Raw genomic sequence first — 23291 nt, forward strand, 5'->3', positions numbered from 1 at the left:
CAGAAGGTTTTAAGTCATATGAAGAAAGTAGCATTTGAAACACTTTCAAAGCATCTAGGATCGAATTGTTATAGTACTGAAACAAATAGTACTCTAAAACAAATCCAGAAAATCATGATTTAAAATGTGATTTTCTGGCGAGTATGATAAAGCATGCAGTGTATCAAATGCTTGTCCTCCCCACTGTATATTATACACGTGGTTAAAAAAAAAAGCTACAGCATACCAAGTGAAGAATTGTTGCCATTAAAAAAAGTTTGCCTTTTATTACGAAAATATTCTGAAACCTGTTCTTTTAATCACAATAATTCGCTGAACTTGGTAACTATTTTAATCAGAATTATACTGTCAATATATTTTGGGACATGAACTGAACAGTCATGCTTTTATAATTTTTTGCTTACATGAGAAACAAGGTTCATAATAACATTTTGACATCTGGCCGAGGAAGTAAACAAGTCATGCTTTAATTTTATAACACATCGTGACATAATACAAACACTTTGTTTCATCTTAAGTAAAATGGCTTTGGTTTTCCCTATATTCAACATCTCTTATTTGCACACAGATTATATAAAAGTACATTGAGTGTACACTTGATGTTTGTATTATTTAGCAGCAGTCCAGCAAAGGCAGCGCAGGAATGACGGTCTCCTCTCAAACCGAGTCGTGCTTCCCCTTCGGCCGCATCGGGTGGGACGGTCGGGGAGGAGAGCGGCAGCAGTGTCTCCTTCTGGTCTAGGATCAGCTTCACTATCCAACATTAGTAAACCCCACGCACCTAGAAACTGATCCTTGAGCAGATTGACTGCAGGTAGGAAAAATTACAAAGCAAGCTTACATTCACAGGTCCCCCCCCCTCCCCCCCCCCCTCCCCCCCCAAGCAGTGGTTGGACCCTTTAGTGGGCGCAGGCAGCAGTAACGTCTCCCCAGCAGCTCAGTAGATGCATGCGCGCTAAATGCTCTCTGTCTCTCCAGAGTCTCTAGCCCCCTGACCCACATCTGTCCAGGTCACATCAGGCCTGATCATCAGGCCCCCTCCCTCTCTCCAAAAGGTCAGGGACAAGTAACAAGGTCTTTGCGTCTGGACCGATGCGGAGAGAGCAGCTGGCGTACGTGAGGTAAGAACCAGCTGTAAAACTCACGCTGGATCGCTGGTGTGAGACGAAGGGCTAGAGAGCTGGGGTTCTGGGTGGAGAGGCGTCCTCCCCCTCTTCCTCCCCTTCTTCCTCCTTCTCCTCCTCCCGTCTTAGCTTAGTTGGGACTCTCAAAGTGGTTTCCGTTGGTCGGAGTCTCCTGCAGGGTCGTGTGTGGGATGTCTTCGTCTTTAAGGGGAACCACGCGCGGCTTGAAAAAGTCTGACACGCAGAAGACCTGCGAGGGACAGGAAGAGGATTTTTTTTTTAAAGCATGGACGAGGGTTCGGCTTAATGAGTACACCTTGTGTAAAACATCCAAGAATAAAAAACATCCGGGGGAGCTCAATACTTTGGAATTTCTATTTTGGGGAATATTCATAAAGGTTTGCATAGAGACTGGAGACTGATGTGTTTAATGTCAGAATAAAGAATACATTTCTTAATAGTTATGAAATAAATCATGGTCAGACAAATCTATTAAAAAGGAAAATTCTTCTATAGTATGTCAAACATTCAGAATTTAGTATGCCCTAAAGTTTTTTTTTTTTTTTTTTTTTTTTAATTGTATTACATTTTTGTAACTTAAGTATAAAAATATCTAGTTTGAGGGTGGTTATTTATGCATTTATAGCTTACTGTGTTCATGCATCAAATGCCTTAAACTGTACTATTGAATTTGTGAGCAATCAGGTTCTACACAGACACACAACTATCTGTGTGTGTGTGTGTTCCAAATGCCATACTTAGCAGATCATCCTCCCTGCTGTTCCAACGTCTCACATCTAACTGACAGATAAGACTTGAGTATTAAAAGTATTCATTTGAAGCCAGATTTAGACGCATCCCTCACCACCAGGATGGCCATGAGAGCCCCCTGCAGGAGTCCAGTCAGCACATCGCTCCAGTGATGCTTATAGTCAGACACCCGGGACAATCCCGTGTACACCGTGGCAGCGATCAGGAAAAACTGGATCGTGGGTCTCAACAGCCTCGCCCAGTCGGCCTGGAGCCGGGCCTGCAGGTAGAGCTGGAAGGAGACACAGGAGCGTCGTGCTGGTGCTTCATGGACAACATGCTGTACGTTCTCAAAGGTCCAAAAGCGCAATATTACGAGGCGGTCGCCTGAACGTCCGGTTTTCGTCGCTGCGTGCGCTTTAGAGCTTTTGTTTGTAATGGAAACATTTCCTCTCCCACCAGGGAGAAACCAGCTGAGCCGCTTCATCCAGACTCGCGCTGCCCTTCCTTTGCCGCTACGCAAATAGCTCAGAAAACACGCCCTGCGTGTGCAGGTAAGCTGCTGTTTGTCGTACTCACATTTCCGCCCTAATGAAAATGGAGAGGACGCTTTATGCCGCTGCCAGGACTCTGTCCCGGACTTTATTTATATATCTGCTGCATGGCGCTGAATGAACCAGCAGCCTGTAAAATCGCTCTCACACAGCCTCATATTTAGAACTTCAAAAGATGTTTCACTATTCAGTCAAACTCTGAAGAATAATATTAGCATTGCGTTTTGTTGGCAGCAAGATGTACCACTGAATAGGACAGAAAATTGTGTATATAGACATATTAAATCCTAATAATTAGGTCCAGTAAATGATGGTGGTTATGATATGATCAATGGTTAACAGGTTTGGGAACTTACGGCCAGGAACAGCATGCAGTACATGGAAAACGAGGAGTGTCCGGAGTAGAAGGAAAGTCTGCAACAGAAAGACAAAAGCGTGGCTCAGCCCTTTGCTGTGTGCTCAATTAATGGAAAACCAAACAACACAAATGGGAAGACACAGCGACGTCATAGTTCGAACCGACATGAGTCAGACGCACAACCTCGTTTGTGGGTTCGGTCGCTGGCTGAAGGGACACAGACACAATCCTCCATCCCAATGCAGATCATTTTGTGTCTCGATAACAAACATCACCTCATGTAGCACGTTAGCTCGTAAGTAATATGTATCAAACAGGCCCAAAGTAAAGCCTATTTAAAAGTAAGGAAAGAAAAAAAAAAATGTTCAGAAGCCAAAATCAGTGTTTGTCTGAAATTTGAGGCTGAATATTGTTTTATGGTAAAAGTCATCAAAGTTAATTTTTTTAAATTTATTTTTTTAATAGTGTCCTTTTCCTTACAGGTGTGCATTGTTCTTTTCTTTCTCTTAAATGCAAACAAATGCAAATATGCCTCTTGGTTATAAACTGAGTCAGAGAGGAATCCCATTACAGTAAAACAATCCTGAGGCGTCCTCTCCTGCTTGTTACACCCTCCCCACCCCCACCACCCCCCCACCACTGGAACAGGGTAAATAGATCCTCACGGGATGCTCACTCTGCCCTGCTAATGCCTCATATCCATCCAAATAGTTAAAAGCACGGTGCATTTACCACTCAGCTGTGGGGTAGAAAGCTCCTTCGATTAGAAGAGAACGTTTCTTGCAGCCAGCAGCGAAACCCTCGTGACTCCCGATAGGATTTTTCCACTGTTCAGGCCTCTGCTTCTGTAATTTGCTCCCGCTCTCGATGCCGATGGCTTTACGAGAAGTGGAAATCCTCCCCACCCAACACACTTCCTTCTGCCCGCGGCCGATAAGCGACACAAACAGGCCTCACATTCCTGGGGTTATTATTCGATGGCGCGGGTCTCACTGCGCCGATATCCAGCAGAAAGAAGACGTTGCACAACAATGTCAGCCAAAAAAAGAATGCTGCCAATAACGCTATTAATCAACTGGGGCATTCGTTAGGCGGTTCAGCCACACCGTTTGACCTTTGACCTACCAACACCACGAGCGTGTTGTGAAACGAGGGGAGGCGCTCTGTTCAGATTCCACTAATCCGCTAAGCGATAAAACAAAACTGAGGCCGAGTGAGGGGCCGATTTAAAACGGGTCACACACACACACACACACACACACACACCTACCTGGCCTCGTTGACCAAGTCCGGGTCCCCCGTGCAGGCGATGTCTTCGACGTACGCCCCCGCCGAGCAGTTGATCCCCCTCCAGTCGGGCTTGCACACGTCCAGGAAGTGCGGCCTGAGGCGGCCGATGGAGTACTTGGCGATGTCGGTCAGCGACTGGCTCATGGCGGCGCCGAAGACGAACGCGCCCACGGCCTTGTAGACGCTGGAGGCGTAGCTGCCGAAAGACGACTTGGATTTGATGCGCTTCAGATGGACTGAAAGGCACTCGCCGATTATCATCTGTGGCGAGGAGGAGGATACAGGAGTTAAAAGCTAATAAATGAATCCTCATCGCAGCCAGAGAAGTTACCTAATCTCTGTCAAAGGGTTTGAAGAAATAGTTCTGACTTGTTTTCTGATACATGCATTTGAGATCTTTTCAGATTTTGAAGACATAATGTTGTGAAATATAATTGGCCACAGGATGATGTCCACTTAAAATAATAAACGTATTGTTTCACACATTAGATCTGTACTCGTGTGTTCATAATCTTAAAGGGTCCGGTGTATTGAAAAAGCGATTAGAAATCTTTCAATAGGAGAACTATCAGCTCTTGTAAAAAATAAATAAATAAATAAAACTTTTCTGGGTTTTATACAGAAGTGACTCTTGTTGCCTGTTTAAGAGGTGTCACTCTTTTCCATCCAGTCCGCCTCACAGACCGAAGTCACCGCTGAGAGTTTCACATCTGTCATGTAAACACTCGCTCTGCAGCCAAGAAAAACTCCACCTCAAGTCACCTTCCTGTTTGGCATAATGCAGTTTGGTAAAACTGTAAAAGTTTGTGAAACATTCTCTACATGCAACATGCAGTTAACGGTGGCGGTGGATTAGGCAAGAAATTAAAAAAAAAAAAAACAGTATTACAGAATCAAATATTTAGCAGTTTAACAGCTGTTGCATTAAGAGAGAAGTTTGGGGTGTAGAAGCAGATACAGCTGTACACAATTAACAGGTAACAAAGAGAAGTATTAGCAGAAAACAAAACAGGTGCACTTACAGTGAGTATCGTGACGGGAATCATGACACCTCCTAACAACTGATAGGAAATGGTGTCTTCTTTAAGGGGGTACTTGATTGAATCGTCATTACAGAAAAAGCCCCGGCGGAAAGGACTGTGTCGCGGGGTGAGTATTGCAAATGGAAGTCCAACTAAATCAGAGAAGTTGTGAGAGAGAGCACAAAAAAAAGGCAAAAGAAAAATACAGGTTACAAGAGCATGTCACTGGGCCTCGGACCCCTACCCATGATGCATCACTGTGTGCCTGTGCGAGGGTGGCATGGAACGTTGCCTCCTTTGAAGAAACATCAGTGGGCAGACATTTAGTGGTTAAAGTGTTGGCACGGCAACCAGGCAGTTAAACGCGTTACGGGAACGGATGCTGACGTGAAAGAAAGCCAGAGATGACAAAGGCGGAGATGCAGAGTGGGACATTTCAGAGAAGGTTAGCGAGCCCCCCCACCCCCCTAACCCCCCCCCCGTTAAGTCAGCTCTCACGGGACCCAAAGGACGCGAGTCCTCACTCACTTCCTCTCCCTCAAAGCCACACTTGGTGCTGCTTCTTTTGTCTTTACTCTCTTTGGCAAAGCCTCTTCCTAAAAACACTTTTAAATTAGACCCAGGTTCCCATGACTCAAAATACACAAAACACTACAGACAACAGGTGACAATGCAGACGCACACCCCGGCAGTGCTTTACTAATCTATTTAAAGCAACAACTATTCACAGCGAGAGAATAGTTGACAGTTCACCCGAAAGATTAACATGCAAAAATTAATGATTTAGCCTCACCCGCAAAGCTAGATGGTTAAAACGTGTGTGTGTGTGATTATTTTATACATTTATTGTTTGTAAGTGGACATCTTTCCTTTGAGCTGTCGATACACAACAGTCAGAAGCCTCAAACCGTGATACATCACAAACTGTGATTTAAAAACTTCTCCTGAATAATCCTCTGTATCATAAAAACGAGGAAGCCAAACTATCGTGAACACCGATCCGTCCCGAGGACGCGTTGACACGCCACCGCGGCTGCTTTCCGCCAGGGCGTGCCGGGGCGGGGCGGGAGGGGCCCCTTTTCGCTGTGGCGTGGCCTTGCGGATGGCCGAGTCAACGCGTCCTTGCGGGAGGGAGGGGAGGAGAGGGGAGGGGAGGGGAGGGGGACCGGCCCGCCGACCCGACGCCTACTTACGCAGCTAATGGGCAGGGCGAAGCCCACGCCGTAGAGCACGGTGGAGCTTATCGTGCCGCTGTGGAACGGGTACTTGATGCTGTCGTCGCTACAGAAAAAGCCCCTCCGGTAGGGGCGGATCTTACCCAGGTTAAAGGCCGCCAGAGGCAGACCCCCTGTGGACGAAGAGACCGGGGGGGGGGGGGGGGACAGGTCACCTACTGCAGAGACAAACAGGAGCAGGGCAGAGAAAGGAAAGGGGGCCACCGAAACCCAGCGCTCCGAGGCCTTTTGTGTCCGTTCGGGACGTCATGAGCGATAACACGGCGCGTGGGACCCCAACCTTTAGAGCAGCATACTTCTACTTTTCATTTTCATTACATTTGGGGGCAGGACCAAAAAAGGAAGCCAGGAGTTATCTTAGCACATCTGCCTTAGAGCCTGTCATTCCGAGGGAAGAGCGGATCACGAATACACATCTGATTTAGATGACTTTCTTAAAGCGCTGGGCGCTGGAGGTTTTTGTTAATCGTTGTTCACAAGAAGAAAACAAAGATTTATTTTGGCCCCGCAGCACAGATGCATCTTCACTGTGATAAAGGAACACGTCACCCTGTACTCATTGATGCTTCTCTAATAGCATGTGGGACAACAATGGCACATTAATACGCTCAAACGTTAGTTAGTTTTAGTCTTTTGGTAAGTATTGCCAAGTCCTATCCTTTGGACCACGGAAAATGTGCAATACTGCGCTCAGTCAGCGGCTCTGCAACTTTACGTATTAGATAGCAAACACCACCACACCAAAGAATTATCTCCAGGTAGTTTTTCAGCAGGGATAAGCGAAGAGTTTCCTATACGGATAAAATACCATAAAGATAATAGATTAATTAGACTTTGACAGTCCAAAGTCTGAATGCGAGGCTGCGTGGTTTCTCTGGTGGTTTGGCGTGTTTTCCACGGTGCATCGTTGGGGAAATACACAGAACACAATACACAAAATGAGCTGTGAAGCACGTTAACACAACACATCCAGAGAGTGCACGCACACACATGAAGAGACACAAACTTTCTATCAACGACTTCTTAATTCTGCCAGCCATCTGTGCAGCTGTTGACAGTCAGCTGTGCCACACTAAAGTGATCGGCTGCAACAGCTGGAAACCTCCACAAAGTCGAAAACACACATGGCCAGAAAAAAAGAAAAAAAAAAGTGCATTTTATAACATTAATGAAATATAAACATCTCAATAATTACATGGAAAACTGTGTGTCAGGACTAAAGCTTCTCCAGGTCATTTTTATGTACAAACAAAGCGCCCCCAAAAAAGTTAGTTAATCCTTTTGAGTCTAACCTGCATGTGCAGTCACAAGCTGCTGCTGCCTCCCTCTACAAAACAGATTACTGTTGCAGATGCTCGGCTATAATCTCATTGTCTCTGTCATTAGCAGAATAATCCAGTTTGCTTCTGCATCGGTCACCTAAACAGCAAACTGGGGTTGGTCCAGTCACACTGGTTCTCACTGCCGTTGTGCACCGTAAAATGAATTTGCAGACTTTAGAGTTAGGCAATATTTTAGAGTCCCTCTCCCCTTATTAACAAATCAATAGTAGCAGATCCATAGACTCTGGATTTAGTTGGAATGAGAGATGTGATTACGTCAACGAGGAACCTTTAAAACATGAGCCTGCCGGGTACGGATTGCATTGGTCTCAGCAAAAACCTCAAAAACAAGAGTATATCCAGAGGTTTGTGTATAGACAGGCCTGCGTATGAGGACCATCTAGTAGATATTGATGCACTCAGGGGTAACAAAAAAATCAATATGAACTATTAGATGATTAGCATTTGTAACAAATCAAATAAGTTTGCACCAAATGGAGAAAACAGATCCTGTGGCTCTTGATTAATTCAAGGGACCATTTGATACCATCTTAACAGAATACCTAGAAAGATGTTACACGAATATCGCATGTTACACAGATCGTTGAGGATCCCGAATGGGGATTATATCTCAGCACAAATCGTCTTAAAAAAACAAAACTAGCCGAAACAAACGGGTCAATAATAAGGAGCAGCATTGAGACACGTACCCAGAACCAGACACGCTACGTCGAGCAGCACAAAGGCGGCTCCTTTCGCCTCGAACATGTTTGCTCCCGTCCGTCCTCCGACTCGACTCCCCGGTCCGTGTCGCGTCGCCTTCTGAAATAAACACCGGCAGAGGGATGCCCCTCCTAGTGACGTCACTGCTGCTGCTGCTGCTGCTGCGGCGGCGGCGGGCGGGGCCGAACGTGCGAGCGCATTGTTGTGGAAACGCCAATAGAACGTCGACGCCTTCGCACGGAGCCAGCAGACGTCAAAATGATGTGTATTTGGTGTTGTTGGTTTTTTGTTGTTGTTGTTGTTAGGGGGCGGTGAGCTGCAGGCGGAGTCGATAACGCCGCAAGGCTGTCATGGTGTTTTCTTTTCAACGCCGATGAATAAAACGAACACTCCCTCCCACGAAGAGCCGGGTCGTTGGGTCGCACACCTGTTCGGTCACTCGAGTCGGAGGATTTATTGTTTTAGATTTCCCACAGTGAGCACATTTCATAGTACAGTATGTGGCACGTCATTGTATATAAGTTAAACCACAGCTGTCAAAAACTGCGCCTGGTTTATTCTTTACTTTATTATTAACGGATTTACTAGAGCTAACGTTAGCTATACTTCAAATAATCATGGGTGACAACTTCAGGCTACTAAACTCCAAAGTAACGTAACTGTGGCGTTTTGTCTGATTACCTTCTCGATTGTCCCCCGGGGAATTACAATAAGGCCCTAGTTAACTTAACCCGAAGGCAAGTTCTCCAGCCGCGATGCTAAACTCATGATAAACGCCCACGTCATCGTGACGTCACCCTGCAACTGACATGTGCAGCTCACTAGCTCCACCTGGTGCTCTGGAGGTGTGGTTACATGGACGAAATGCTGAAACACTACTGTAAATTGTGACAAATCTCTTCATGGTGCAGTAAGGAAGATTCCAGCAAGAAAACGCGCTTTAATCGTCATTCGGTCCCATGACTATTGTTTTTATAAATACGTACCACTGTGACCTTGTCCTTTAAGTAACAAAAGAAAAATGAGCAATCAAGAGTCGGCACAAACCGACGTTGTGCTGAGGTTTTAATTGGGCAAAGTGATTGACAGCAATTGTGTGAATGGACCGCTTTTGTTCCCTTTCGAAGTCTGATTTTATCTTTCATTTGTTCTCCCACAATTGTCTTCACCCGATTCGTCTTGATTGACAGGTTGAGAGTTTGTGATTTAAATTGTCATCATAAAATTAAACAGCTACTGAGAAAAATATTTCTCATTAGTGTTTGGTATGGTGCGAAAAAGTAGAATACAACATTTAACTAATATGGAGCTGAGCTTATTTGGTCAGAATTCAATAATGATATTACACATTTTGCCTATATATTTGTATTATTTATATAAATACTGAACACGTCAGGTTTTCATACTTTTCTACAAGAACAGGTACCTGAAAGATAAAGTTAATGATATTAAAGTATTATAAAATGTATCATATAGTCCACCTTAATGCTGTATGAGACGTGATCATTTAAGCAGATCGCATAAGCAAACACATCATAATAAAGAATCCTCTATGCACATGTTTTATTCAACTTATTTACATGACATTTAAAAAAATCGACTTGAAACTACATTTTAAATGATATTCAACGTCCTTTTTTTTAACAAGGAATGTTCCAATGGCAAACAATAAAAACATGATATATAAAGTGCCTCCTTTCACATCTTTGGTCATCCACCAAATGTACAGCTCCTTTTGATTGAAGTGCAGGAGCCAGATTTATGGGAGACTATTTAATGCAGATTAAGTAACCAACAACACAGTTCTGTCTCCAGTATGTGTGACCTTTCAGTAATACACACCACGTCATTTGATTGACAGATAAAACAGCATTAAGATCGATGGGGTCTCATTCTGGCTTATTAAGCCATCGTCAATGTCAGCAATTCTAATCCCAATTATGTGTCAACAGTTAGTTAAGAGACACAAAACACAAATTTGTCTACATTATAATTTATTCTTTGTTATACATTTTAAAAATAAATGTGTCTTTAGTTGTTTTTTGGGAATAATTACAAACGTCTCATATTGAGAACGCTCGTACATCAAGACAGAGGCGAATGGTTTCCCATAATACTGTCCATGACTGCATCAGAAATAATAAACTGTAAAATAACAAACATAAATAAAGGAATGAATAATTTATAAAGATGAATATATTTGAGCCATTCCAGGCTTAAAAGAGTCCTTCATTGTTTCACTCTGAGTCCAGCAGGTGGCTCCGTTTGCCTACACATAAAAAAACACGCAGCAGGTTCCTTTCCCACCGGCCTCAGAGCTCAGGTTTGACTCACACAAGACGCAAGGCCTTTTAAAAAATGGTCAAATCCAGTTGAATTCATCTTCATTTCGTGTTGTCCCCTGCAGAGAAAAATGGTTCCCCAAGAAAAAAAAAAAAGTCTTCATACATTTTCTTTTAAGGAATATTTTCGGGGTTGTGTGCTTCTTTGTGTCGATAAAAAGGTTTGACACCACTTGCGTGTATGTACAAGGAGACACTTAGTTTAGCTTTGCATGGCCAGGAAAGCGAAAAGAAAAAAAGCGTCCTTTCAAAGCGTTTCCTCTACTCCGTTCAAATACCCGACGGCGTTGAGATCAGCTGCTGGACCCGCCGAGGACCTCCTCACGACTTCTTGGGGATGGAGTTTTGCTGCTGCTTCTGCTTGCGGAGGTGAGCCTCGATCTCGTGCCTGAAGAGGAGCATCCCCAGCTGGCCGTGCGAGGCCTCGTTCATGGCCTTGGACTGCATGCACATGCGGTACTGGTCCGGGGGCAGCTCGTCGCCGCAGCGCTTCTCGTGCCACAGGTGGAACAGGCCTCGCGATGGCGCTCGGACCACCAGGAGGTTGCTGTGGAGGTACTTCCTGTACAGGTGGACGTCCTCGCCTCCCCAGCCTTTGATGTCGATGTCAAAACCTCCTGGGAGGGGCAGGAGTAGAGGGGGGGGATCACAACTTTATTATAACGATTCAGTGCGGGGCGTAGACCTTTTGATGAAGGCATTCATGGCTTCAGTGCTGGGTTTTACTTCCTGATAAATGAACGCTTGAGTCTCAATTCAAGTGGCGGCACCATAATAAGTAATAATAATAACAAACTCCGCTTGTTTTTGTCTTTCTATGAAGACATTCTGGACCGATGATGCAAGACAACTCTCCACCTGGCGTGTTTAAACCTGCCCGGCTAGACGTGTGCAGTAGTCTTTGTCGTCTTCTGGTCACACTTTGTGCCGTTTTATTGTGATTATTCTGCTTGTCTCGGCCTCCCGTTTTAGACCGCCGCTCCGGGGCTGAACAGAGATTATAAATGAACCTAGCAGATGAATTGTTCATTTGTTAATGTGCATGCACTCATGGCCTAAATAAAACATTGAGTCATCATTTTCTGAAAACACTAAACGGGACAAACCCGATCGAGCCTTTAAGGCGTAGTTCAACCTTTTAGAGAAACAAGCTTCTTTTGGGGGTTAGACGTCTGTTGATATGTTTTTTTGGTAATCATGACGTTACCACCAGAAGATGATTAGCTTAGCTTAGCTTAGCAAATAGACCATGCAGGCAGCTCGCTGAGCTCTGTTTGAAGGGAAAGTCCAACCCTTAAAACTCACTAAGCAACACATTTTTATCTTGTTTGAAAAAGTACCAACCAGATAAATTATGAATTACGTGAACCCTAAAGTCAAGATGGCATAACATAAATATCCATATTTTATATAAATGTACTAAACTAGAAATTGAATAATCTTATTTTGTCTGGATTCTCCTTTAAATCACATTTCAGTTTGACTTGTTGAACGACACGTCAGTAAAGTGGGAGCATTTGTATGCTTGTGCGGGTGTTTGGTCCTTAAACAATAAACTACTTTGAATTTTTACTGCAGCCTCTAATTGATGTCCCTTTGGAGGGAAACTAAATGCATGCAAATCTGTCCCGAGAGTCAATATTCCAGAACAAATACAGCGATGGAGCGCTCACGGTGCTGCGAGATATGCTAATGCGCTGCTGCTCAGAGCTGTTTTATGCAGAGTAATATAATAAAATATCCTCCCGGTTACGAAAAGTAATGCAATATTGAACCACTTGTGTTATGAGGTTTTTCATATCCGTTACCCTACGGCACCATGAACACAATCATCCCGCCATCCAAAAAGCCAATTCTGCACCCGGGTTTATGTAACAGATCACCAGCCCTCCAGAGCAGCACTTTGTGAATCCCTGCATTGAGAAGAGGTCGAGGTCTTACTCACCTATGTTGATGAAGTCGGACCTGTATTGGCAGGTCATGCCGAAACCGAAATCCCTCCAGAACCCCGTGTCTTTCTTGATCACCTGCGGGGGGGGAAAGAAGCAAAGGGCCCTTGAGAGCTCGTGAACGGAAATGATCGAGCGAGAGGCACGTCAACGGGGAGGGGGGGGGGGGGGGGGGGGGGCTGCTTCCGGGGGTTTGAAACAGCTGGAGAGGGCCGCACCTCCCGCCCCCTCGCTGCACACGGCGCTCATCGCAATGTTTTCCACAAGTGGCTTTGGATTTGATTGGCGCGCGTTACCAGCTGTTGTTCCACAGGCGGGACGTGTTCTAGACCTCCGTAGATCAGGGCGGGGTTGTACTGGCTGAATAACACCGGGTAGAACACCTTTTTACCTGAAACAGAGATGACGAATGGGTTGGTTTTGGTGAAAGCCGTCCGACCGCTCAAAAGCGACAATGACACAAACCATCATGCTGTTTCATTCATTGGACGGGCAGAATTCACCTGATAGATATCACACTTGAAACTTGAATTCAAGATATTTGTAAATACATTTTAAATAGTCAAAGTTACCACAATCAAACTTTTCCTAAAAGACATTATTGGAATTCAGCATATGTTAAAATTATGACTCAAACCAGATAAATGCAGCTTTGAAGAATTTACAGAAATCTTTGATTTGTCACATTTTGTGTATATCTTCAAGATCTTTTTGAATAACTGACACTCCATCTACATCAAGTCAAAATATTAAATTTTTGAAATTTTTGAAATTTTTGAAATTTTTGACTTATGGAAATCCTCAAAAGTATTAGTTGACAAACCAACACAAGCATTCCATATTCAAGATAACAACACGCACTGCAGCGTAATCGGAGATCTTATAGCTGCATTGGTGGTATCATAGAGGTTCATCTTTTTGACCTTTTACACGCTATAACGGCAAAAGATGTAAAAAAAAAAAAAAAAAGAGCCTCACCGGGCTGCGTGTTGAGTCGGCACGTGTTGAGGAAGTCGGCGGTGAAGTAGATGTCCACGTCGCAGAAGAAGAGCAGCACGTTGCCTCCCTTCCAGGCTCGCGCCCCGACGTCTAGGCCCCGCCCCCGAGAAAACTCCTCATCCAGCTGCAGCAGAGTGAAGTTCTTAAAATGAACTTCCCTGCAGAGAGAGAGAATCGGAAGTCAATTTATTTATAGAACGTACACAGAATGAATATATAAATACATTAAAATACATTTTCATCAAATTTATTCAAAAGAGATCATTCCGACTGTCTTGGTTAAAGTGGAAGGAGAGTAAAATGGAGGATTATCTTTGACATACTATAAGAAGTCAGCTGTTCTCCTCTCTTTTTAATGAATGCACTTTTATTTACAGCACTGCTTTATTACAGTCACACTGACTCGTTCTGTAATGTGCACCATCCTTCCAGACAAATCCAGGGTCTAAGGCTTGTGCGTGAATCCATTTAATCGCCTTTATCGCTTCAGTCGATGCGGTTTATGAATCTAACTTCCACACTAGTCGTTTTTTCTGAATAAATGTAGAGGGCTAAAATACAAGGAATAATAATGAAAGGGTACAAGAAGTGGCCAACGGGGGCCTCGATGCGCCTGGATTCCCTGCTGGATTTATTTGGTTCTGGTAATCTTTGCTTTTCTGGGTTTCATGCCTTTAGTATTTTCCACCACCATATTAAAACATCATGACCTCATAAAGTTCATACCAACTTCTTGTGGACTGAGTTCATATCCCCCCCCCCAAAAAAATGTTCCTCGTTCCAAACTCCCGCTCTTTTCGCCGGGATTCTGATGGTGACCTATGACCTCCACTTCAACCCAAACCCGAGAATAAATTACACGGGACAACAAAGCCTCCTCCATCACTGGCCCGAGGTTTTCCAAGGATGTGGTGAGACCAAAGAGAAACAGCTGGATCCAGATGTAGACAGCTGCGCCCCCCCCCCCCCCCGCCCCTTTACTAACCATAACAATTCACACTGCTAGTGACTAATCCGTTACTCATGCACACACACAACATACACAGACTCCTATTCAGACCGATGATGCTGAGGGAAAAAAAAAAAACCCTGGTTCGCACGTCTTATGCTGAGAATTTAACCCCCTCCTGCGCCCATGTGACGGGTCACGCAGCACATGAAAGAGAGCAGGTACAGAACAGGATGAGCAGAGGAAACGCGGTGAATCACGCTTCCCACGTTTCCATTTGACCGCTATTGCGTGCGGGTGTGTGTGTGTGTGTGTGTGTGTGTGTGTGTGTAGTCTGTGCCAGTCATTGTGTTAATATGTATTGCTGTGTGATATAAAGAAGCAGAGAGAATCAGAGCCGAGAGACATAATCACGACGCCACGGGAGGGTCTCACTTATCTGTCCCAACAGCGACCAGATGTACCTGTCGTCATGCGTTTGTGTGCCGTCAATCAACAAGTGGGCGGTTCTTCCCCCCCCTTCACACACACACACACACACACACATCTACCTGCAGTTTGTCAACGTGGAACAAAGTCGATCTGATTCACCGTTGGGGGGTCCTGGGAGAGGCCGACCCCCCCCCCCCCCCCCCCCACTGGCAATAAACTGTCCACAGATGGCAGCGACGGAGCACAATAGCTCTGTTTGTCTCAAACAACATTGATGCTAAAGCGGCTTTATTTCACGCGTTGATTCAACGCTAAACAGGGCGGGAAGTTATTTTGTAAAAAAAAAATTCGGGGCGTCGCATTGCCGTGAATGGATTGCTTGTTTTCTTGCAAATTAACACACAACATAAGCAAGGATATTTGCATTTAATTGTGTGTCTTTCCTTGTTTTAAAGAAGTAGTTTGACATTAAAGGGAAAACTATTTCAATGTTTCCTTTAAATAGGTTTCTTTGCGAGAGTTAGTTGAGATGAGTAGCAATCCGTACGCTAAATATGAACGCATTATATCTGGTTTGTTAAATGTAAAGGTGATTAGAGTTTTAAGAAGGTTCTGTGCTTGGAGATGTAATGTAGAAATGTAGAAATGAGAGCTCGAGAGGTGCTGGTATGCAGATTCTGTTTTGAGTTTACATAAACTAAGCCAACAGCTGCTGGCTGTAGCATCATATTCCCAGAGGTGGGAGTGATGGCATTGATAGCAATACAAATACTAAGTGTAGTTCTCAGCGGGTCAAACTGTTCCTTTAAAACAGATTTATTATCTGCTCGGGATCTTGTTGCACATTTTTGCACAGTTGAGTGGGAGAATTTTCATGCTTATGTTTCTTCAAATTTCAGAGAAACGTGAAGCTTATTCTCTGATCAAAAGGTATGAATAAAAACATGCCTGCCAGCTAAAGTTGTATTTACTTAAAAAAAATGATATTAAACAAACAAAATATTGATTAATATAAATTGGAGGTGTGTTTCCAGTCTTCAAGCTAAGCTAACGGCTAAGCTAACGGCTAAGCTCTTAGTTGTAGCCTCACGCCCATCCGGTACGGTCGTGAATCTCATGAAATGATTCACAAATTAAACTGTGCATATTCAAATTGTAAGGGAAGCTACTGATATTTGCGTCGGGTGAAAAGTGTAATTATATCTTTATCTCTCAGACGCCGTTGTAGAAAAAATTATCTAAAGACTACTATGGTGTGCCAGGGGGGGAAAGTCCCCTTAAATCTTGGAACATCCTCGTTTTCTAAACTATTTTCTATATTTTGCACAGGCTTCAGCATCCAATTTGCATCCAATTTGTTTACCGTGGGGGTGATGGAAATCTAACTTGCGTCAGAGGGAGAAGCCTGTTAGGAGCGGTCATGTTGTGTCACAGCAGCATTCCTCATCCTGTTAGTTCGGCTAAGGACAGGAAGGGAAGAACAGATTCTCCTCTCTCTCTCTCTCTCCGGGAACCTGGGCCTCCGTGTGACCATCTGCAAGCATCTGTGTGTGTGTGTGTGTGTGATTTAAAGCCCGAGGAATGACGGTCGCTTTCTGTGCACATGTCCGGGATTCTTTTCATCCTCATCGAGTTGCTGAGATACCTGAAGCATTCTTGCTTCGTGGCCACTTTGGTCCACTTTAGTCTCAACAACTACCCGAAGAATTGCCACAGTAGTACATAAACATTAGTTCCCCGGGGGGGATCGGCCCAAACAAACATGGTCGGCATGGCAAACATTGCGCCGGACGATAGCATCTCAAGACTCAGGGCTAAACTTCCCGATCCTCCGACAATAATGAACAAACCGGGAACACTTCGGCGCTCCGTTTTTCCGATGCAACAATGTCTCCAAAAGGTGGCGTGTTTGAAAAACTCCCGCCGGAACGTTTTAAACAACCAACGTCCCCGGTTTGTCCCCGTCAGCCGTCCGCTGTGCTGACGTATCGGCGCTGAATAAGAAGGAGGAAGAAAAAGGCTCCCCGCTGCACGGTGAGCTGTGGAATCAGCAGTCACTGCACGTCATGAAGAAGAAGAAAAAAAAAAAAAAAAGAAGAGAGAGAAAATGCAGACTTGTTGGGATCAGTCGCTCAGGCCTCAGGGCGAAACGGCCACTCCAGTTATTAACGCTGAGGTTTTTTTTCACGAGACTCAATATAAAAAGATTGGACGGCTTTCGAAAATGTCAAAATGACTTCTCGTAGTGTCTCAATCAGCTCCAGCTGCCCCCGAGCTGTCGGGCGGTTTGTGGACCCGTCTTGGGCCCAGGTCGGGGAAAAAAGGTCATCGGCCGAATGACTGACAGAATGATCTCATCCTCCTCCTCCTCTTCTTCTGGCCTTATCTTCCGCCCTCGTGAAAAAAAAAAAAAAAGACAAAACACTTTTTGTCCAACTTCTCCTCCCATCTTATCTCTCACGTCACTTCTCCGACACCCGGTGCTCACACGACATCGACCGTTATCTCTTCGAAACACATCGCCTCCCTCTCCTCCCTCGGTTTCCCACAGACTCCCCCCCCCCCCCCCACCTCCCTTCTTTTTTCCATCTGCTCCTCCCTCTTTATCTGAAGTTGTTCTCCACGAGAGAGGCTCACAAACGTACGGATCCGTCCAGCAGGTTTGAGCTCAGGCTTTGAACTATGGACGTGCAAGCGATACACTTGAGAGTCCTGCAGCTGATGTCTATTTTAAACGGCGTGCACGAAATGTTTGAAGATTTTTTTCTCCCATCTCCTATATTCTGCAGAACTGGTTTGGCCTTTGATGTATGCTCCCAAATAATGATGCAAACTAAAAAACCCACTAACAAGTGTGTTGCCATTTAATCACTGAATAGTGATTGAGAAGAGCTAAAATACACGATGATTCAAATATTCTCGGCCTCGTTAGAAAATCGTAGTCATCATTGAGTGTTTGTGGTCTTTTGAAAATATTTCAGCAGTGAAGCTGCTACGAAAAGCAGAGTGTGACAAGAAAAACAACAACAAATAGCTCGAGGTTGTTTAGGAGGAGACGGTAATCAAACCGCTTTCTAGGAGGTGAATTCAATTATTGGGAAGGGCGGTGCAGAATGAGATCAGCCACTAATGATGCCATCACTGCTGGGAGCAGAGTTTAACTCGTTTGTGCGTGGAGCGCACGTTCTCCGACGTGTTACCTTCGCACCTTCGACCCCCTCAAATGTTTTCCCTGGGGTTAAGAGCCGATTGGCCGATCAATACGTAAACCCTTCAGCCATCACACACAGCAACAGAGGCTCCGACTGCGGATCAGCCGTCCACAGAGGTGTGAGAGTGTGGGGACGATCGCGTGCACGTTGTAATTCATCCGCGGCGGGGGCGGAGCGCCGCTCCATTATTCATCAGACGGATGACTGGCGGCGGCGGCGGCAGGACGCAGAGCCAGGAGGTGTGTGTGTGTGTGTGTGTGTGTGTGTGTGTGTGTGAAGAGCAGAGGATTCGTGTGTGGAACCATTTTGTACGTCTGCTTCTGTGAGCGTTTGTTCCATTCCACGAATGGCTTTTGCCACGTTGTGTGTGTGTGTGTGTGTGTGTGTGTGTGTGTGTGTTTGGCGTGTGACACAAAAGGACGAGATCCAACCCACCTGGACGTATTCTCCAGAGTGCTGCGGACTTCGCTCATCTGCTCGTTCCCAAAATACACCACCGTCAGATGGACCCGGCCGTCCTGGCGCACACAGACTTCCCTGTACGAAGTCACACACACACACACACACGCACACACACACACACACAGGAAGGGACAAGATGAAAGCCTTCTGAAAACTCAGCAGGAAGGTAGAGCACTTTGGGGGAAATTCGGAGGCCTCTAAAACGTGATGATTTACGGCTTTTTCTATTTCTGCATCTCTTTCAATTTGATATGGGTTGGTTTAAGAAAAAATCCATTTAAAAAAAAAAAAAGACACCACCTGCTAATCTATATTAATTAACGACAAAGATAAAAAATAAAACGATTTCATTGCCCACGGCAGAACTCTCCGTTCTCAGCTATGATGCGTCTCTGCAGCACAGGGGAGAGATTGTGAGTAACAGGGAGCCCAGGTGGGAGATGCCTGCGGGCACTTTGATGGAGAAATGTCAAATATATCACACACGTGCTGAAGAGAATTCTCCTCCTCTCCCGCAGCACACACACGTCTGTTAAGAGTTTTGCCCGGGGAGCGAATGGGGGGGGGGGGGGAAATGTCCAACAAAACACAACCATACCTAAAAATGACTGAATGGGAGCAGAGACTATTAAGTATTTGGATTGTGTTGTTCATTTATTGAATCCTTTGCTTATATGCTGAAGTGATTTGTATTTTTCTGGGATCAAAGAGACGGCATTCATTCGTTTTGTCACTGACACCACGAAGTAGATCGTTACTTCCTGATGAATCGGGAGCAACATTACACTTTAAACTCCACGATGCTCGCCTGCAAAATGTGGCCAGTTTGTCTCCATATTCGGCGCCTCTGGGGGGGGGGGGGGGGGGGGGACGTGTGGCGCTGCATCTTAAACGCTGGGATTCTTCAGCCTCGGTGTGAATAAAGAATATTTGATGCACTCGCAGTTACTCACCGTTATCACCTCCTAAACACACACACACACACACACACACACACTTTCTCCCGGTACCCCTTTAATATGGATGAGGTAAAGTGTTTGCTCAGCGACTTGCCGACTCTTTCCTCCAAGTACACAACTTGCCACGCTGTATATCAACTGCTGCTGAATGGGGGGGGGGGGGGGGGCATCTAATGGGCTGCTACACTGCTACTAAGCAGGGGTTTACCTTGTAAATGGGGCTGTGATAAACAGCAGCAGCTGTCCAATAAATCAGGGACAATAAGAAAGACGTTCCCATCTGACGGTGATGGGCGGCGGCGGCGCTGAGAGAGAGAAACGAGGCCTCGCTGTTGGATGATGACGTTTGGTCCAAATAGGCAGCTGTTTATTCAGATCTATTTCACTTTGCATGAAACCAGTCCAGTCAAAAAACGCTTCACGAAAGTACATTTCCTGTGGTCATGTGGTAACTGGTTAAAACTGAGCCGGGATCTCTGAGGTTATCTTTATTCATCCTCTGGCCTAAATTATTTAAATTGTTTACATTCCAATCGTGCCTACCAGAAGCAACATAAATTAACTGATAACGTCCCAAAATATTAATTAAATGTGCATAACAGCATAACCGATGTTAATTCGCTGTGCCTCGAGTATCGCCCGCGTTTTGCCCAATTAAAATGTAAAAACTGGAACAGAAGCTGGGCTCGAATAACCCCGCGTGGCGCGTCCCCGGAGAAGCGCTCCCGGGCCGCCGGCGTCTCACCTGAAGTTGTGCATGAAGTGTTTGAACTTGTCGGCGCGCCTGGAAAGCGGCACGATGACGTTGATGGGGACGCCGGCCGTGTTCACCTTCTCGTTTTTCACCTTCATCAGCGGCCCGAAGGGACGGAAGAGGACCAGGCGCCTGAAGTCATTGCTCGACTCGCCCCTGAAGGTCAGCTCGTACAGCGCGCCTTTGTCCTTCTCTGTTCGGGTGATACCTGACAGGAGGGGAGGGGGTGGGGGGGGGGGGGGGGCAGAAACACACACACACAACAAAAATCTTTAGATAACGTAATTTTACTTCTCATCTAACTCCTTGCAAGTAATTGGATTTCACAAAATTAAAAACTAAGAAAAAGAAAACATGTTTATGAACCAAAAATCCACAATCAACGATTTTGGTCTCTCTGAGTCTCACTTTGTCGCGGCACTTATTTATTTTTATTCTTGGGTGCGGCTTTTGTTGAAACCCCACCAGAGTTTCTGAGTTCATACCAAGGGTTCGTGTTGTTCCCTGCTATCTTATAACAGCTGATCTTAAAAGATATCTTTAAAAAAGAAAAAGCATTAGCGGACTGCCAAAAGAGCCACTGGAGTGCGCACACACACACACACACACACACACACACACACACACACACGTATATACACACACACAAACAGGCTATTCCGGTCATCCAGACCCATTTTCTTGTTGCCGGCAGCTTGATCCTCCAGAGAGGAGTTGTTTTTCAATTGCTCTGCTATTAAAAGCATTATTACTCTCTTACTGTGCTGTGTGTCTGTGGGGAAAGAGAGAAAAAGGGGAATTAAGTAGAAGAAGTGAGAAGTGAGACGGGGAGAAAGAGGAAGAAAACGCATTACTGGAAAGAAACATCAGAGAGAGAGAGCTGGGTGGACTGGAATAGAGAAGACGGAATTATCATTTGACAAAAAAAAGTGAAAGCGGGTCAGAAAAAGAAGAAGAGACCAAAAAGTTGTCTTTGGGCGACTTGGATTTAGACCTTCATGTTGAATGACATGCTTTTACTTCCTGTCTGTGTGCCTTCGTTTGTCTACACTTTTCTGTCCCTTTCTAAAAAAGGACCAAACTCATGGTTCACTTTGCATGGATCCTCTTATTAGTGCACAGTCTCAGCTCACTGGCTTTCCAGTGCCTTGAAGTACCCCCCCCCCCCCCCCCCACCCCCCCGAAAAAGCTTCTGTCAGCGGGGTCGGATGAATCGCTGCTTGTTCAAGATCCGCTTAAAATCAATGTCTGGGTCCATTCAGAGGAATAAATGGGAGCGGGGGGGTGGCGGGGGGGGGCTGACTGCTTCCCGCTGTGCTGCGGGGGCATCGAGGAGCTTGTTTACACACAAATGTACGCACGTCTATGAAAAACCACACACAATAACACAACTACATTAACAAGGACCACACACACACCCACACGCACACACACACACACACACACACACTCTGAGGGTGATGTCCTTCGAAGGAGCACACACTCAAAGACATAAAACACACACACTAAACACTAAAATGCCGTCCTGAAGAGACGCTGTGAATAAAAAAAGGAGTTAATTTACGGACAGCTGAGCGCCAATTTGTTGTGGTGACGTATTTGATTTCATTATCATTTAGACGACACACTTTTGCAATAATGGGATTAAACAGTGCAAAATAAACATCTGTATTTTCCAAAGATTGTCAGGTAGTCATCTTTCCTGATGGTTAAACCTTTAGAGATCAAAACCCCTTTAGATAAGGGAAGAGAAAGATCTCGGCTCCAGTTCAAATAGACGCGGTTTGTAAGCCGGACAACTACGTGAACGTGTCACAGTCGGCCTACGTGACCTTTCAGGAGTCCTCACCTTCCATGAAGTCGGAGGGTGTGTACACTTTGCCGGTCTGGCGGTCTTGCTGCGACGGCGCCGCGTTGAGGCTGTGCAGGGCCGTCTCCAGCACCTCCCCCAGTTCCTCTCGCTTATCCTTCCTCACGGGCTTCTCCTCGGGGTGACGCGTCAGCCCCGTCTCCAGCTGGTACACCCGCTGCAGGGTGAAACTCTCAAAGGGCACCACCGCGTACTCGCTGGGCAACCGCGCCCCGGCGCTCACCTCCGCCTTCGACAGCTGGCTCCGCAGGAACTCCTGGAGGTCGGCCTGCTGGCTCCGGGCCCCCTGAGAGTCCGCGGGGGGGGGGGGCGCCGCCCGGGGGCCCGGCGGCCCCGGCGTCCTCCCCACCGGCGGGTCTCTTCAGGCTCTCCTGCACGCCTTTGAGCTGCTGGCTGCGCTCCTGCAAGGCCTCCTTCAGCTGAGCTATCTGCTTCTTCAGCGAGGAGATGTGGAGGCGGTGCTGCTCCTCGCGCTCCTGCAGGAGCACCTGATAAGACTGAGCGGCGGGGGGCCCACCGCTCTGGGCGGCCCCGGCCCGGGCTCCCCCGGTGCCGGCGGCCCCCGCCCCACCCGTGCCCCCCGGGCCGGGGTGGTGCGGCTCGGCGCGGGGGAGGGCGTGGCTGCTGAGCGGGGCGTCGTCGGTGTGCGGCGGGCCGCAGGTCATCACGTAGAGGAGCGACAGGGAGCAGCAGAGGAGCACCAGCGCGCCTCCGACGCGGGACACCCGGGCCAGGAGGCCGCGGCGCAACATGGCCGCGCCTGTAGGCGTCGGCGTTCACTCCTCCGGGTCAAAGGTCGCGCGCACGCGGAAGATACCCTGCAGCCTCACACACGCCGGGCCGCAAGGAGAGCAGCGCGCTCGCGACTCTGTTCCATCAATCCGGCGACGAGGCCGGCTGCTCATCAGTCTGAGGTCATCACAGCTGAATAAGGTCATTGGTTTATTCGCTGCCTGAGATCGTAACTTGTTTTGACATCAAAAAC

The 23291-nt window shown here is 46.2% G+C and overlaps 2 protein-coding genes across 3 annotated transcripts; both read right to left on the bottom strand.

Annotated features, from left to right (window-relative positions):
- Positions 1-864: 864 nt before the first annotated feature.
- Positions 865-9169, bottom strand: plpp1a (phospholipid phosphatase 1a). Of its 2 annotated transcripts, XM_037484744.2 has the most exons (7): positions 9060-9169; positions 8366-8816; positions 6292-6446; positions 4057-4337; positions 2785-2842; positions 1990-2166; positions 865-1374 (listed from the first exon to the last, which is right to left on the bottom strand). In XM_037484744.2, the coding sequence occupies exons 2-7, from the start codon at positions 8421-8423 to the stop codon at positions 1255-1257; spliced, it is 849 nt and encodes a 282-aa protein (XP_037340641.2). In that variant the 5' UTR covers positions 8424-8816; positions 9060-9169; the 3' UTR covers positions 865-1254. The 2 variants fall into 2 exon arrangements, with proteins under 2 accessions (XP_037340641.2, XP_037340642.2); XM_037484745.2 differs by lacking the exons at positions 6292-6446; positions 9060-9169 and adding an exon at positions 5099-5250 and having other exon boundaries at positions 8366-9044.
- Positions 9170-10136: 967 nt separating this feature from the next.
- csgalnact1a (chondroitin sulfate N-acetylgalactosaminyltransferase 1a) lies at positions 10137-23079 on the bottom strand. The gene is given in 8 exon segments (XM_037485359.2): positions 10137-11337; positions 12666-12747; positions 12966-13060; positions 13648-13826; positions 18697-18798; positions 20428-20644; positions 22286-22604; positions 22606-23079. Coding segments are annotated over 8 exon segments (1743 nt in total). The 5' UTR covers positions 23059-23079; the 3' UTR covers positions 10137-11041.
- Positions 23080-23291: the final 212 nt, after the last annotated feature.

Source organism: Pungitius pungitius, chromosome 18 (genome assembly GCF_949316345.1).
Source record: "Pungitius pungitius chromosome 18, fPunPun2.1, whole genome shotgun sequence".
NCBI classification, from domain to species: Eukaryota; Metazoa; Chordata; class Actinopteri; order Perciformes; family Gasterosteidae; genus Pungitius; species Pungitius pungitius.

Excerpts from the sequence above, each read along its gene's own strand:
- plpp1a (XM_037484744.2), bottom strand. The coding sequence starts at position 8,423 with ATGTTCGAGGCGAAAGGAGCCGCCTTTGTGCTGCTCGACGTAGCGTGT. Across the intron at positions 6,447-8,365 it reads CGTAGCGTGTCTGGTTCTGG|GGGGTCTGCCTCTGGCGGCC; the intron begins GTACGTGTCTCA and ends CTTCGTCCACAG. Across the intron at positions 1,375-1,989 it reads CTCTCATGGCCATCCTGGTG|GTCTTCTGCGTGTCAGACTT; the intron begins GTGAGGGATGCG and ends TGTCCCTCGCAG.